This window comes from Heteronotia binoei, chromosome 6 (assembly GCF_032191835.1).
Source record: "Heteronotia binoei isolate CCM8104 ecotype False Entrance Well chromosome 6, APGP_CSIRO_Hbin_v1, whole genome shotgun sequence".
Taxonomy (NCBI): Eukaryota; Metazoa; Chordata; class Lepidosauria; order Squamata; family Gekkonidae; genus Heteronotia; species Heteronotia binoei.
In genome coordinates, this window is record NC_083228.1 from 62,607,489 (window position 1) to 62,622,634 (window position 15,146).

The 15,146-nt window shown below is 45.7% G+C and overlaps 1 protein-coding gene across 2 annotated transcripts in view; it reads right to left on the bottom strand.

Moving 5' to 3' along the window:
• FHIP2A (FHF complex subunit HOOK interacting protein 2A) overlaps positions 1-15,146 on the bottom strand; it is a 49,798-nt gene that overhangs the window by 19,369 nt on the left and 15,283 nt on the right. For both annotated transcript variants that reach the window (XM_060241569.1, XM_060241570.1), the window contains 7 exons: positions 8,167-8,451; positions 5,992-6,188; positions 5,641-5,755; positions 5,463-5,539; positions 5,198-5,390; positions 4,045-4,214; positions 2,851-2,994 (listed from right to left, as the gene is read on the bottom strand). In XM_060241569.1, coding sequence (XP_060097552.1) covers positions 2,851-2,994; positions 4,045-4,214; positions 5,198-5,390; positions 5,463-5,539; positions 5,641-5,755; positions 5,992-6,188; positions 8,167-8,451 — 1,181 coding nt within the window. The remainder of the gene's footprint in view (positions 1-2,850; positions 2,995-4,044; positions 4,215-5,197; positions 5,391-5,462; positions 5,540-5,640; positions 5,756-5,991; positions 6,189-8,166; positions 8,452-15,146) is intronic.

The window sequence follows — 15,146 nt, forward strand, 5'->3', positions numbered from 1 at the left end:
GTTTTCTTGCCCGACAAAAGGCAGTTAATTATGAGCAAAAAACATACTAGTCATCTGTCTAAGCAATGTAAAATTTATTCTGATAGCCAAATCTGGACATTCTGGACAGATACGACACACAGCTCTAATTTTAATGCTACAAACCTGTTATCTCCAAAAGAACATCTTAAAAGATGAAAACATGATTTCATATAATGAATGCATGTTTTTCCATATGGGTGTAACTTGTTAAAATGTACCAAAACTTAGACCAGGTTAATATGAGTGGCAACAATTGAGAGTACAAGGGAAGGCCTTATTACAAATTCCCAGTAATTACCCAGTATCCTAATTACCAATCATGTCTAAATCCATGCAAATTCCCAGTAATTAGCTAGTATCCAGGGCTTTTTTTGAGCAGGGACACACAGGAACACAGTTCTTCCTGGCTTGGTGTCAGCAGGTATGGCCTGATATGCAAATTATTTCCTGCTGGGCTTTTTCTACAAAAAAGCCCCTTGTGAAACAGTGGTGATGTTAGTGTGTGTGGTCTAATATGCAAATGAGCTCCTGCTAGGGTCCTGCTAGTATCAAGTATTCAACAAATCCAAAGGAAAAAAATCTCTACTGGCAAATGCTCTATATCAAACAAGTATAAAATCTATGTTAAAAGTTACTGCAGTTTGTGTTTAAGTAGCTTATTATTTAGTATATTTAGTATACTAATCTGTTTAGTATAGTAATCTGTTATGTTTGCTATGGTTCAAGAGAAGAAACAAGGAAAAGGGTTACAAAAAATCCTACCAAATTAACTAACCTGCTTGCCATTTACTTTTTCTTTGTTAATACTTGAGGGAGAGGGGGTATTGAGATGACTCGTAAAGCCCTGCAAATGTTCAAATGATTAATATAAATGATGTAAGAAAGCATAACAATAACAAAAGTATTTTTACAACTCAACACTTAAGTTGTAAAAAACACAAAACGTGAACAGATTAATAATGCAAGTAAACATGCCTTGCATTTTTAAACTTTCCCCCCCTGCATACTTGAATGTATCTAGACAACTAAGAATTTCACCCACTCAGGGATCGAAGAAAATTAGAGCCAAGATATGTCACATGGAACTTTTTATGTACAAAAATGAGTTAACTGTGGCGTTAAACATCTGTCCAGTAAACCAAAGATGAAAAATATACTTAGCCATTTTAGGAAATGCTAATTTTTTATTTGAGTTAATACTGTATGGGAGCAATGAATAACGAGTACCATATGTCCATGTTATATAACTGGTGGTACTTGGTCAATGTTTGAGCAGATAAACATAATTTGGCTTAACATCATTATTTTGCTTCAAATCTGGATTTTGCTAAACTGCTATTGTTTTCATGGATGAAAGTTTTTTTTTGTTTTTCTTAATATAATGACTGATGTTGAATCCTGAAAACACCAGCTTTCAAGTTTCTAATCCACAATTGTGAATATATTTTGAAAGTATGTAGGCAGGCAGCATTTGTAAAAGTTTCCAAGGTTCAAAAGATAGTTTCTATGCCATGCCTGACTACAGACATTCAAATCTCTTTCTTTTTTCTCCTGCCACTATAAGGCTGTAGAAAATCTACGCATTTTACATACATTTTCATTCTGAAGACTTTGTCACTCTTCCTATTTATTCATACTCATTTACATGAGTTAATTATAGAGGTATCTAGATATCCCAAGCTAATGTCTAATTTAGGTTTCCTATCTGGAAATACTGCAAAAAAATGTAATTTATATTTGTGCCAACATTTATTCAGGTTAATGAATACAGAATTTGGATAAACAGAATGTGGATTTAACTGACACAGGGAGGGGGGGAGAGAATATGCACACAGTGATGTGTATGCATAGTGTAACTCTTAACCTGCCATCTAGTTGAGAAGCTTATCCTTCCCACACAAACAAACAAACATTCTGTCTACAAAATTCAAATGAAACCTGAACTGATTTTTCTATCAACCACTGTTGGAAAAGCACCACCACCTAGTGCTATTTATCTTTTTGGGGTTTTCTCTTTGAGTTGTCTGTTTTGCTGTTTTAGCTCTGTACATTCAAACAGTAGTATGCCTACTCATACAGTCATTACCTCATGATTAAAGCCCAAATGATTATATTAATATAGGAACACATTGTAGGAATATAATGTAGGGTTATGGTTATGAATACATGAATATTTTTTAGATCTTGAAGATAAGTTTGTCTTTAAGATTTCAAGTAACAGCTAGCTTGGGTATTATGCCTTAGGAACTGTCTTTACAGAATAATTTCTTTCCACACAGCCAATTCATTTTTTATTTCTCTCTTTCTCCACTCAGTCCCCCTTTCACACTCCCTCTCTTCCTCACCCCCAGGCAGTGGAAAAAGTCTTTCCTATCCCATAAAACAGCAACCTTTACCATATTGGAAAAGCCAGAGACATATGCCACCCGGACTCCTTCAGTCCTACAACCAGTGTGTGTGTGTGTGTGCGCGCACGCGCATAAGTTTGCACTTGGAAGTCATTGAGACCTCTGGTGACTGACCCCTACTAGGAGCATGGAGGATATTCAGAGAGGTAGCAGATTAAAGCCTGCCCCTGCCTCCAGTTCTAGTATTCCAAGGAGATCTCCCATCCAAGTACTTGCCAGAGTCAACCCTGCTTAGCTTCTGAGATCTGATAAAATTGGGCTTGCCTGGGTTATCCAGGTCAGGGCTTACAACCTTATTTTTTAATGGGGAGAAGTGGGGAGGATGAATCATAGCACATCCAGAAGAATTAGGGAGGTTTTGTTAATTATGGAATCATAATTATTTATTTTAAAAGAAAATTATTTAATAATCAGCTCTTACCTATTTACAATTTTATGAACTTCTGTCTTCCCATCCATTTTCAGATGTTCTGGACTGGCAGGTGGAGAAGCACTAAGCCACTCTTGGTTTGACAGCATAGTATCAGGAGAAAGATCAGTAAATAATGGATCTTCTTCCAGATCTCTAGAATTTGTTATAAAACAAGGAAAGGAATGCTTTATTCTTGGTTTTTCAGACACAGAGCATTATTAATTTTTCTGACAGAAAACATTTAATCTAGAATCCAAAAGGGCTGCTTTAGGCAAGTTCAAGAGCCTTATATTCAGTGGGACTTATGCCTTTTTGCCTAATCAAAAAAGTGTTTTAGAAATGAGCCCCCCAAACAACTTGCAATGTGGTGCATGCACTGCTGTGCAAAGAACATAAAAACAAAGTTCTTCTCTGGATTGGCAGAGCAGTCCCACAGTCCTTTGGATCCTGCCCTAGTATTACTACTTTAAGCATTTTCTGTGCATTGAAGGTAAGCAGACAATACTACTAGTTAACATTAAGATGGACTAGAGTTCATTAAGTACAAAGTGATGGGCAGATAAATAAAGCAAGAAAGCATACTCTTGTGGGGGTTTACAAATTTCTGATCCATTAGAAAGGAAGTCAATAATGCAGGATAATGTGCAAGATTAGGGAATTCTTATGTTTGTCACAGCAAACCCCTAAAAGTAAATCAACAAACAGCATGGATCTAAAATAAAGGGCTATAGAATTTATTCCTTTAAATTAATCACAAACAGAAGAAGGAGGTTCAGATGAATAAAATGTGTATTTTAAGGTCCTAAAAATGGAACTTCCAAAAATAACAATAAATCCTTCAAAAATTAACAATGCAAGTCCCAAGGTACTTAGCCAGGTGTGTTAAATTGACTGAGATTAGACATATACTATGAATGATTTAAAGATAAATAGTAGTTTATAAACCCCTTCCCCAATCTTTCGGTTTTCTTCCAGTGTTTATTGTTTAGAAACTGCTATATAATGCTGGTTTATGTAAGAAATATGTATCATTTAAATAGGTAACTTTATGTCAAGATTCCAAATCATTTCAGTATATTAAAATTACTCCCCCCCCCCCGGTCTAAGACTAATAAGGAGTATTTGCTTCTCAAGTAACAACTGGAAGGCACTCCAAATAATGCAGGATGACACAGAAGGGGTAGCAAACAGAAAAGAACATACACAGCTCCTGCTATCTGGCCATTCTCCACCACATCTTTATCTTCTTGGCAGGGTGGTTTATATTCCGTGTAGTTTCTTTCCTCTAAATTTCTAAGAACCAAGTTATAAAGAATGTGCTCATCAGGCTTTTGTAAAAGGTGCTCAAACATTCTGAGTGTCATTATGCTGATCTGCAAGAGTAAAAAAAAAATGGAATTAAAGACAGTGAACCAAGATCCTGCTTGACTGAGCTCAAGCCAACATGCTGCATCCACATTCTATTTCTGTAATTCTATTTGTCATGCTGTTAACTTCTGATCATAGACAAAGTCAGCAGATAAAAGACTCATCCTCTGAACCATTCATTTATGTATTTTTCTCTCGTTCTTTGCCATCAATATACAGAAGATGACTTCGATTTATCAGGCAGCCTTCATCTAAAGCTTCAGCAAACAGTGCCATCCTAATGAAGTTATATCCTTCTAAGTGACTTTATGTAAGATTGCTTAGGATGGCACTGAAAGTCCAATCCCTGTCAGAGGTTGCACATGTGGAGAAATTTAAAAGTTGGAGGTGATCAGATTAAAAATAAAGCACAGAACAATACTCTCGAGATCTGCACACACACATCATGGCAGAGCATAAAGCTTAATTTATGTTCTCTTAAAGAATTATCACCGATCATTTCTCTAGTACTTTTAATGGGGTCAAAGCACTGTACATTTATTCATTTCTGCAAAAACTGTACAAGACCAAGAGACACTAACTTGTTGCAAGAAATCATGGATTAGGGACCCATCAAACAATGGGGGGTCCAGGGACAAGGAAGTAGAAGGAGCAAATACAGCTTGATTTCTTGAGAGATGGAAGCTATAATTTTATAAGGCTCAAAATGAATTTCCAATTTCTTAGGAACAAAATGGCCTAGAGGAAGGATCAGTGCAAGCTATAATAATCTGACCTTAGCTAACACTCAGTATGCTGCAACTTATTTTGTTTATGGCCATCAGATATCTGATGATGAGATACCCAAATAAACAAAGTTTTTCCAAGTTGCTGCACATCTGAAGGACTTAGTTGTTAGTAAGGATCTAAAGATAGTTGTTTACTGATGTGGTGACACTGATGATGGCATTTTGGAAACCACCACTGTGAACATGTTATAATTTCTTACCTCATCTGAAATGTGATCGCAATGTTCAATTAAACGATGTCGCAATGGATGCCTGTTGATGTCCATCAGTGTTTCTGGCTCTCTCTGTTCTCCAAGGATGAAGCAAACCATTTCATGCACTAAGACATCTGAAGTGACTTGACGAACAATACGATGTAACAGTGCAGTTGATGTGAGAATCCCAATCTCTGAACTAAACACAAAAAAAGATATTAAGCAAATGTGGGGGAACCCCATCTTTTCCTCATGGAAATAGATTACTTACGTTTGCATTAACTGGGGTTCCATGATGCCAACAAAAAAACGGTCTCGTATTGAGCTTGCCATGGCAATGGCTGTGGTCTGAAATAAAGAACACAGACAAGTTGCCTAATTCAGAAAAAGAGTTTTCTAAACCCATTTTACATGGTACATAAACAATAGTTTAAAAAGGAATTTGAAACCTTCTGAGCTTCCTTGATGAGTTGATCACAGTAATCAAACCAGGAGAGAAATGAAATCAAGGCTCTTTTCCCTGGAAAAGCAGATGCATCTTCTTTGTGGCTGTATGAATCCAAGCTGAATGGCAGCAAGAAAAAACAGTGAGCATATACACTTGGCACTTCTCATCCCAAAACCAGAGGTACTCTGACTCCAGTTCAAGATACTGCTTGTGTTACTGATGCCTCCATGTTTATTATTTCTGAGCTACCTGAAGCTTAAGAAATAAAGTGAGGTGCAAATTTCTAAACAAATATATTAATTAAAATGGCTCATGGCAAAAGATGTAATGCAAATAAAAACAATATTCTTACCCCCAGTTAACTCCTTCCACTGTTTCAATATCTAAGGGATCCATTGACTGAGGGAGGGCTTTGTACAGGGAGGCCAGCCTGTCCGTCAGCAGTTCACATAAGCACGTACTTTGTGTTAAGCATTTGGCAGCAGCTGGCTCAGGCAAACTTACTAGAAGCATGAGGCCTTCACAAGCTTTCACAGCTATTCGGCCATCCTGTCACACATGAGAAGAAGGCAGAAATAACATTTTTCTTGAGGTTCAAAAGTTCAGTGCTTAGAGTAGCTATTTACATTACTTTTTCTTTTGTTCGCAAAAGGAAAAAGCAGAACTCAGCATGACCAGCACTACATCTTAGAATATACCCCAATAAATCAATAAAATGCAGCCTTAGTCACGTTGATCACACTAGTTTCTTTACCTACTTGTATATTGCAAGTAAATACAGCCTCAAGATACTTTCAACCCAATCCTAAACATTTTTACTTCTGTCAACGGAGCTTCTTTCCAAGAAACACATGCATAGGAATGCAGCCTAATCCAACGAAGGTGGCAAAGCAAAATGGCTTAATTAGGCTTGCCAATCCCAGGTCTGGGCAGGGGATTCCCCAGTTTTGCAGGCTCCTCCCCACTTTCAACCAGCTGGCCAATGGGAAGGAAGCCCTGCCCCAACAGCCATGATGTACCTTTAGATCTTGGCAGGTTTAGAAGACACTTGCAAACTGTGTTTTGGAATGTGTGTGTGCCTTTAAATCTCAGCAAGACACAAAAGCTGTATGGGGGGCAAGCAAGCAGAGCCACATGGCTCTTCCTGCTGAGTGTGTGAGAGAGGAAGAGAGCACAGTCCCTCTGTTTCTTTTGCATTTGTTCCAGAAGCCATTTATATTGTAAAATGGACAGTAAAGTGTTAACTAGAACTTGATTATGGGATGGAGGAAAACTCCACCCCCTAGACCTCTGTATGCCTTACTTTTGTTTCCTTGTATTAGTCTGAAGAAGCTGTTTGAAATACAGCAGATCATTACATTCAGGAACTCTTGTGAGTAAAGTGATTTACCATTATCAGAGTGAGATCACAAAAGTGTGGGCTTGCAAACTGCTTATGTTGGTTGCTTTGTGAGTATGTTGTGTTCATTTTCATTTAGTGGAAGTGCAGCTGCTGGGGAACTCTTTGAAGGCAAAATAGAGGAGGAAATTAAGCCTGTATTCAAGAGAACAGCACTGAAGTATTTATTTATTTATGGAAAAGTCTCCAGGCTCCACCCCACAAATCCCCAAGTATTTCCTGAATTGGACCTGGCAACCCTAGGCTGAATTAAGAGGTGGAAATTAAGGCCTCCCTGATAGCTCAGGTTGTAATTTTGAGCTGACTGTTACATTTCTACATATTAGTAATGAGCGTGCAGACCAGGGTACAGACTCATCAGGCACAGAGGCCAAAAGCTCAGAGGAAGAGACACTGGGCATCTAACACTGCCACATGTCACAGCAGTTAAGACACCTCCAAGAGCCTTGTTTGATGTCAAGAAAGAGCCCCAAGATTCTGAATCGGTCCTGCCTTCTGATTTGGACTTGGACACTCCACCTCAGAGACTGCCCTGATCCAGAGGTATCTCCTCAACCAATTCCTCAAGACTCTCAGAGCCCTAAACCACCTCAGTCCCACTGCAGTCCTCCCTACTCTAACCAGGCATGCCACTTGAGTACTGGTAACCTGCTTTTGGATGAGACGGGTTTATATCTCCACTTCCTTGAACAAGGTCACCATCACTCTTTGCGGGTACAGTGTTCACACTGTAGTACTGTTGGCTCCAGCATCCTCCTAGACTCTGGACCTCAGCCTCAAGCAAGATGGGGGAGAGGGAAGGCAGGTAGAAATATATTGTATATTTTCCATGAAGACAAGAGTTTTTCCCCAAAAAAGAAATGTCACATAAAGTGATATTCATGCATTTCAACAGAAAAAAAGACAAGTTGTCTACCAGTCATATTCAAAATGCATTATATACACACAACACAAAATATAAAAACGGAAGCTAACAAATTATAGTACATTTGGTGACAGTCAATCCCTTCTCAACTGAAAATTTATGTTCAATCAAGGAAAGTTGTCTGTTCACAATACATGCACACTTCTACCCTAAAAATCCAAATGTAAATTCTGCCATTTCTGAAAGAATCCAACACAACTCACTGGGCTTTTGGTGAGATTGAGCAGAGAATTCACCAAATTATAGTCTCCATGTGAATGAACAGCCAAAGCCTCAGGGGATGAAGGAACATTTAATTCATCCAGACTTGTGGACAAGTCATCTGCCAGCTGAGGAAGGTCATTTTCTCTCTCTGCAAGTTCCACTCTTGGTGTTTCTTCAAGCTGAACAGATTGTCCTTTATCAGACATCCCCAAATCCTGTTCTTTTTGCATGTCTTCTGTGATTAAGCAGGCTTTGCTTTTTGAGGCCACTGCTTTCAGCTTGTTCTGAAAAGTGTAAGATCCATATGGAGAATTACATAGACAAAATATGGTGTTTGCCTTAAAGGAGAAAAATATCAAAAGGAACACTTCCTATCTAAAGCAGTCACAAATGCAAAGAAATTTATCCTAAATGAAAGAAGAAACAGACAAAATAAACAGTCAGATAAATAATTAGTTCCTTAGGGTTCAAAGAACTTGTCATGAAATGTATATTGCAATATCTGCAGTGTACTGCAGCTTAACCAGCACTAGTTTTTTTAGACTGGGGAAACTTTCAATCCAAATCGGGTCTTGATACAGATCAGATGACCAGGTGCCCATTTAATTCTTGGGATTCATTAAATTTCTTTCTGCAGTCTTTCAATTTTTAGCCCTCATTCACATATCTTAGATTGTATTTCATCCATTATTAGTTTGCGGTTACTTGAAATGTATACATAATAGACTTGTATAATCTTGAAATAATAAAAGCCCTTTTCCCTTGGCAAAACTGAGAAACCTGATTGGTTGGGACTGGGTGGGACTAGGGTGGCCATAATGTCTGAAGGCCAGCCAGGGACACCTTGGGGGGGGGAAGGCAGGAGTGCGCGCGCGCGAAGCGTGTGCGCCGCCGGAAACAGGAAGTGACGTCACTTCCGGCGACGTCACTTCCGGCGACGTCATACCACCGCCGGAAACAGGAAGTGACATCACTTCCTGTGACATCATTTCCCCCGCGCCACCTGCCGGAAACGGGAAGTGACATCACTTCCTGTGACATCATTTCCCCCGCGCCACCTGCCGGAAGCAGGAAGTGACATCACTTCCTGTGACATCATTTCCCCCAAATGGCATCATTTCCCCCAAATGCCACTGCCGGAAACAGGAAGTGACTTCACAGCACTTCCTGTGACGTCCCCAAAAATCCCCCAAATATCACCGCCGGAAACAATTTTGTTCTCAAATCCTGTATATACTTCATCAGTATATGGGATAAGGCACTTTCTCAACTGTGCTGCATAATGCAGCCTATTTATTTTGTCCTGTTGGCTCTGTTGGCTCTATCTGCGCCACCTTCATCACTTTCGGGGTGTGGATCCCCCAGTGGGGTGGGCTCCCGACTCCCTCCGCCGGCTGTTTCTGATAGCCCTGCGCCCCCTCTTTCATTTGATATGTGTCCCGTGCGGGTGCCACCCTCCTGCCGGGAGATGCCGCAAAATGAGCCCCCTTGAGGCTTATGGCGGCAGGGCTCGGGGGAAGCAAGCTAGACTGCTGTTCTTTTGAGGGGTTATAGAGTGTTTCGAGCCCCTCCCTGTGGCATTGGTCCCATCGTCGTGGGACCCAGGGGGCCGGCGCAGCAGCCTGCCGAAGCAGCCTGTCACTAATAACACAGGTCGAGATGCGGAAGTGACTGACAGGCTGCTTCAGCGGGCCGCTGCGCCGGCCCCCTGGGTCCCACAACGATGGGACCGATGCCACAGGGAGGGGCTCGAAACACTCTATAACCCCTCAAAAGAACAGCAGTCTAGCTCGCTTCCCCCGAGCCCTGCCCGCCATAAGCCTCAAGGGGGCTCATTTTGCGGCATCTCCGGCAGGAGGGTGGCACCCGCACGGGACACATATCAAATGAAAGAGGGGGCGCAGGGCTATCAGAAACAGCCGGCAGAGGGAGTCGGGAGCCCACCCCACTGGGGGATCCACACCCCGAAAGTGATGAAGGTGGCGCAGATAGAGCCAACAGAGCCAACAGGACAAAATAAATAGGCTGCATTATGCAGCACAGTTGAGAAAGTGCCTTATCCCATATACTGATGAAGTAAATACAGGATCTGAGAACAAAATTGCACCAGAAGACACAAACACAAAGCTCCCTTACACTGAATCAGTGCTTGGGTCCACCAAAGTCAGTATTGTCCACTCCAGTCACAAACACAAAGCTCCCTTACACTGAATCAGTGCTTGGGTCCACCAAAGTCAGTATTGTCACATAAGAACATAACAGAAGCCCTGTTGGATCAGGCCAGTGGCCCATCCAGTCCAACACTCTGCGTCACATAAGAACATAAGAGAAGCCCTGTTGGATCAGGCCAGTGGCCCATCCAGTCCAACACTCTGCTTCACATAAGAACATAACAGAAGCCCTGTTGGATCAGGCCAGTGGCCCATCCAGTCCAACACTCTGCGTCACATAAGAACATAACAGAAGCCCTGTTGGATCAGGCCAGTGGCCCATCCAGTCCAACACTCTGCGTCACATAAGAACATAAGAGAAGCCCTGTTGGATCAGGCCAGTGGCCCATCCAGTCCAACACTCTGCGTCACATAAGAACATAACAGAAGCCCTGTTGGATCAGGCCAGTGGCCCATCCAGTCCAACACTCTGCGTCACATAAGAACATAACAGAAGCCCTGTTGGATCAGGCCAGTGGCCCATCCAGTCCAACACTCTGCGTCACATAAGAACATAACAGAAGCCCTGTTGGATCAGGCCAGTGGCCCATCCAGTCCAACACTCTGTGTCACATAAGAGAAGCCCTGTTGCATCAGGGCCAGTGGCCCCTCCAGTCCAACACTCTGCGCCACATAAGAACATAAGGAGGGAAGGAAGGGAGGAGGGAAGGGAGAGGGAATGGAAGGGAAGGGAAGGGAAGGGAAGGGAAGGGGAAGGGGAGGAAGGAAGGAAGGAAGGAAGGAAGGAAGGAAGGAAGGAAGGAAGGAAGGAAGGAAGGAAGGAAGGAAGGAAGGAAGGAAGGGAAGGGAGGGAAGGAAGAAAGAAAGGAAGGGAGGGAGGAGGGAGGGGAGGAGGGAGGGAAGGAAGGGGAGGAGGGAAGGGAGGAGGGAAGGGAAGGGAAGGGAGGAGGGAAGGGAGGAGGGAAGGGAGGAAGGAAGGAAGGAAGGAAGGAAGGAAGGAAGGAAGGGAGGGAGGGAAGGAAGAAAGAAAGGAAGGAAGGAGGGAGGAGGGAGGGAGGGAAGGAAGGAAGGGAAGGGAGGGAGGGGAAGGAAGGGAGGGAAGGAAGGGAGGAAGAAAGGAAAGAAGGGAAGAGGGAGGGAAGAAAGGAAGGCCGCCCCCCCCCCGCTTTCGGCCCCCCTTACCTGCGGTGGCGGTGGGCGGCGAGTCGGGCGGCGGCGGGTCGGGCGGCGGCGGCGAGTCCAGCGGCGGCGGCGAGTCCAGCGGCGGGGGGGCGGCGGCGAGGCCAGGGAGGCGTCGGAGAGGCCTTCCTTTGCCGGCGCTGGCCCGGGAAGGCCTTCCAGAGGCTCTGGAAGGCCTTCCCGGACCAGCGCCGGGTGCTCCGCGCCCTCCCCGCGGCCCTCCGCTGGTCGCTGGGGGCCTTCCAGACACTCTGGAAGGCCCCCAGCGACCAGCGGAGGCCGCGGGGGAGGCCTTCGCTGGCCGGCGCTGGCCCGGGAAGGCCTTCCAGAGGCTCTGGAAGGCCTTCCCGGACCAGCGCCGGGTGCTCCGCGGCCTCCCCGCGGCCTCCGCTGGTCGCTGGGGGCCTTCCAGACACTCTGGAAGGCCCCCAGCGACCAGCGGAGGACCGCGGGGAGGCCTTCGCTGGCCGGCGCTGGCCCGGGAAGGCCTTCCAGAGGCTCTGGAAGGCCTTCCCGACCAGCGCCGGGTGCTCCGCGGCCTCCCCGCGGCCTCCGCTGGTCGCTGGGGGCCTTCCAGACACTCTGGAAGGCCCCCAGCGACCAGCGGAGGCCGCGGGGAGGCCTTCGCTGGCCGGCGCTGGTCCGGGAAGGCCTTCCAGAGGCTCTGGAAGGCCTTCCCTGACCAGCGCCGGGTGCTCCGCGGCCTCCCCGCGGCCTCCGCTGGTCGCTGGGGGCCTTCAGACACTCTGGAAGGCCCCCAGCGACCAGCGGAGGCCGCGGGGAGGCCTTCGCTGGCCGGCGCTGGTCCGGGAAGGCCTTCCAGAGGCTCTGGAAGGCCTTCCCGGACCAGCGCCGGGTGCTCCGCGGCCCTCCCCGCGGCCTCCGCTGGTCGCTGGGGGGCCTTCCAGACACTCTGGAAGGCCCCCAGGCGACCAGCGGAGGCCGCGGGGAGGCCTTCGCTGGCCGGCGCTGGCCCGGGAAGGCCTTCCAGAGGCTCTGGAAGGCCTTCCCGGGACCAGCCGCCGGGTTGCTCCGCGGCCTCGCCCGCGGCCTCCGCTGGTCGCTGGGGGCCTTCCAGACACTCTGGAAGGCCCCCAGCGACCAGCGGAGGGCCGCGGGGAGGCCTTCGCTGGCCGGCGCTGGCCCGGGAAGGCCTTCCAGAGGCTCTGGTAAGGCCTTCCCGGACCAGCGCCGGGTGCTCCGCGGCCTCCCCGCGGCCTCCGCTGGTCGCTGGGGGCCTTCCAGACACTCTGGAAGGCCCCCAGCGACCAGCGGAGGCCGCGGAGAGGCCTCCCCCACCGCTGCCGGCCCCGCGCGCGGGCGGGGGAAGGCGGGGAGTGAGGGAGGGAGCGTCCCTGCGCGTGCGCAGGGGCCCTGCGCAGGCCGCAGGGACGCTCCCTCCCTCACTCCCCGCCTTCCCCGCCCGCGCCCGCGGCCCACCGGCTCCTGGGCTGCCTAAACCGGGACCTTTAATGGTCCCGGTATAGGGAGCCTGGGATCCGGGGATTGGGTGGCCAGATCCGGGAATGTCCCGGGAGACCGGACGGTCTGGCCACCCTAGGTGGGGACTGTGATGCATCAACTTTGGCCCGTCAAACTATCAATCAAGAGTACTTGTGTGCCACTGGTTGAGTTCAATCTTCTCTCCCGCCCAAGTGCCTGTTGCTAGCCAGCAAAGCTGATTCTGTCAGTAAAAGTCAACCGACCTTAGTTCTGGCAGTTACTGCTCTCCCTACACTTCCACTGGCTGAGCCACCTGTTGCACTGCTTTACAGAGGAGAGAAAGAAACCCTTCCCTCAATTGGCTGAGGGAGGGAGGGAGGAGGAGGAGGGAAACAGCCAGCCAAAAGGATCCCCTTGATTGGCTGAGGACTCCTCCCTATCCTTCTCTGGAAAGGGGGGGAAATTGTGTCCTGTGACAACAGACCAGATACAGAGAGAGATAAAGAGGGAAAGCAAGACATAGAGACTGAGGTCCCTGTGCTTAAGACCAACAACATTCTCAGATACAGTCTGTTGATCTGAAAGATATCACTAAAGGGCCTCTGAGGCAAAACTTATTGGGGCCAGTCCTGACTACGGCTGCCAGTTCCAGGAGAACTTTCCTGGAGATTCTGTAGTGGAGTTTGAGGAGGGCATAGAAGTTAGGGCTTCAAAGCAGGGTCTGCCAGACACAGATTCTTGCTGTGGAAGCTGACTGGGTGATTTAGGACCAGTCACAGTATAACCTGCCTCACAGGGTTGTTGTTCAGATCAAAGGGGGGAGAATTATGTAAGCTGTTTTGGTCCTCCCCCCACTGTGGAGAAAGACTGTCCTTTTCATATGTAGAGGCTGCAGGGAGGGGGAAGGCGATGGAAAGCTGAAGTCAGAGAAGCAGATAAAGGCAAAGAGATAGGATTGCCAACTCCAGGTCAGGAAATTCCTGGAGATTTAAGGGGTGGGGATTTGAAGGTGGGATTTGAGGAGGGGTGAGACTTCAGAGGTACAATGCCATTTTCTCCTGGGGAACAACTGTTGCCAATTTCCAGGTGAGAGCTGGAGATCACTCAGAATTACAACTGCTCACCAGATGGCAAAGGTCCGCTCCCTTTGAGGCAGGAAGGGAGTGAATGAAGGGTGGGTGGGAAGACAGCAAGGGTTGGGGGGGGGGCACTCACCCAGACCCTCTTTCTAGAGCCTGTTGTATTTTTCTCCACAAAAGGCCTTATTCCTAGTTGAAATATATTTGTACATGTTCCAGCCAAAAAAATGCTTTTGGTTATGGGCTAAAGGTGCTTTTGTTTACGGGCTATACAGCAATGATAAAAAAAGACAAGCAATAACTCAAAGACTGGAAGGCTTCTTCAACATGCAACTTTTAAACCAGCCTCTGTATCAGTCAGTCCAACATGTCTGCAAATAAATGTTCTTTCCTTATTCCATAAAGCCACTGAAATAAATGGAAACTGCTTGATTTGTCCAATCTTCAGTACATATGTCACATTTACTATATGAAGTCAACCTTTTGACACCAACAGATGCAACAGAAAATGTCGATTTTCAGGTCAAGACCCCAATCCATTTTATCATTGTGATTCTGGAAATACCATTTCTGATTCCAATCTAATCATGTTTCTAGGCAGCATGCCTCTAAGAAAAACAAAAGATGTTCTAAGAACCAGGAGTTATTCTCAGGAAATGGATCAAAGGACAAAAAATGTAGCCATATTCCTCTGCTCATGAAACCTATTACTGTGCACTGGCAGTGATAACAGAATTTTATGAATCTCACTGAAAGCCTTGATTCATCTTCTTGAAGTAGGGAAATTACACTCCTGCTAATAAATCTTATCCTTGAAAATTAAATTAATGTATCTTCCATGTGAAGGGCAAGAGGATGGCATTCATCTGTTAAACTAAGCTTGCATAAACACTAGTTGTGCATATAAATACCACTAAGCAATGCTTTATGTCACACAAAATTTTTGTTTGTTTTTTTCTGGAGGAACATGCAGCACTCCATGCATCAGAGAAAATGAACTTAGGGCACTTAGACATATTTAAGTCTGTATCTACCCTACACCAGTCACTCCTAGTGTATGTTTTAGGCACAAGGAGAGAAAAGAGGGCAAAACCCCAAAAGAATTAG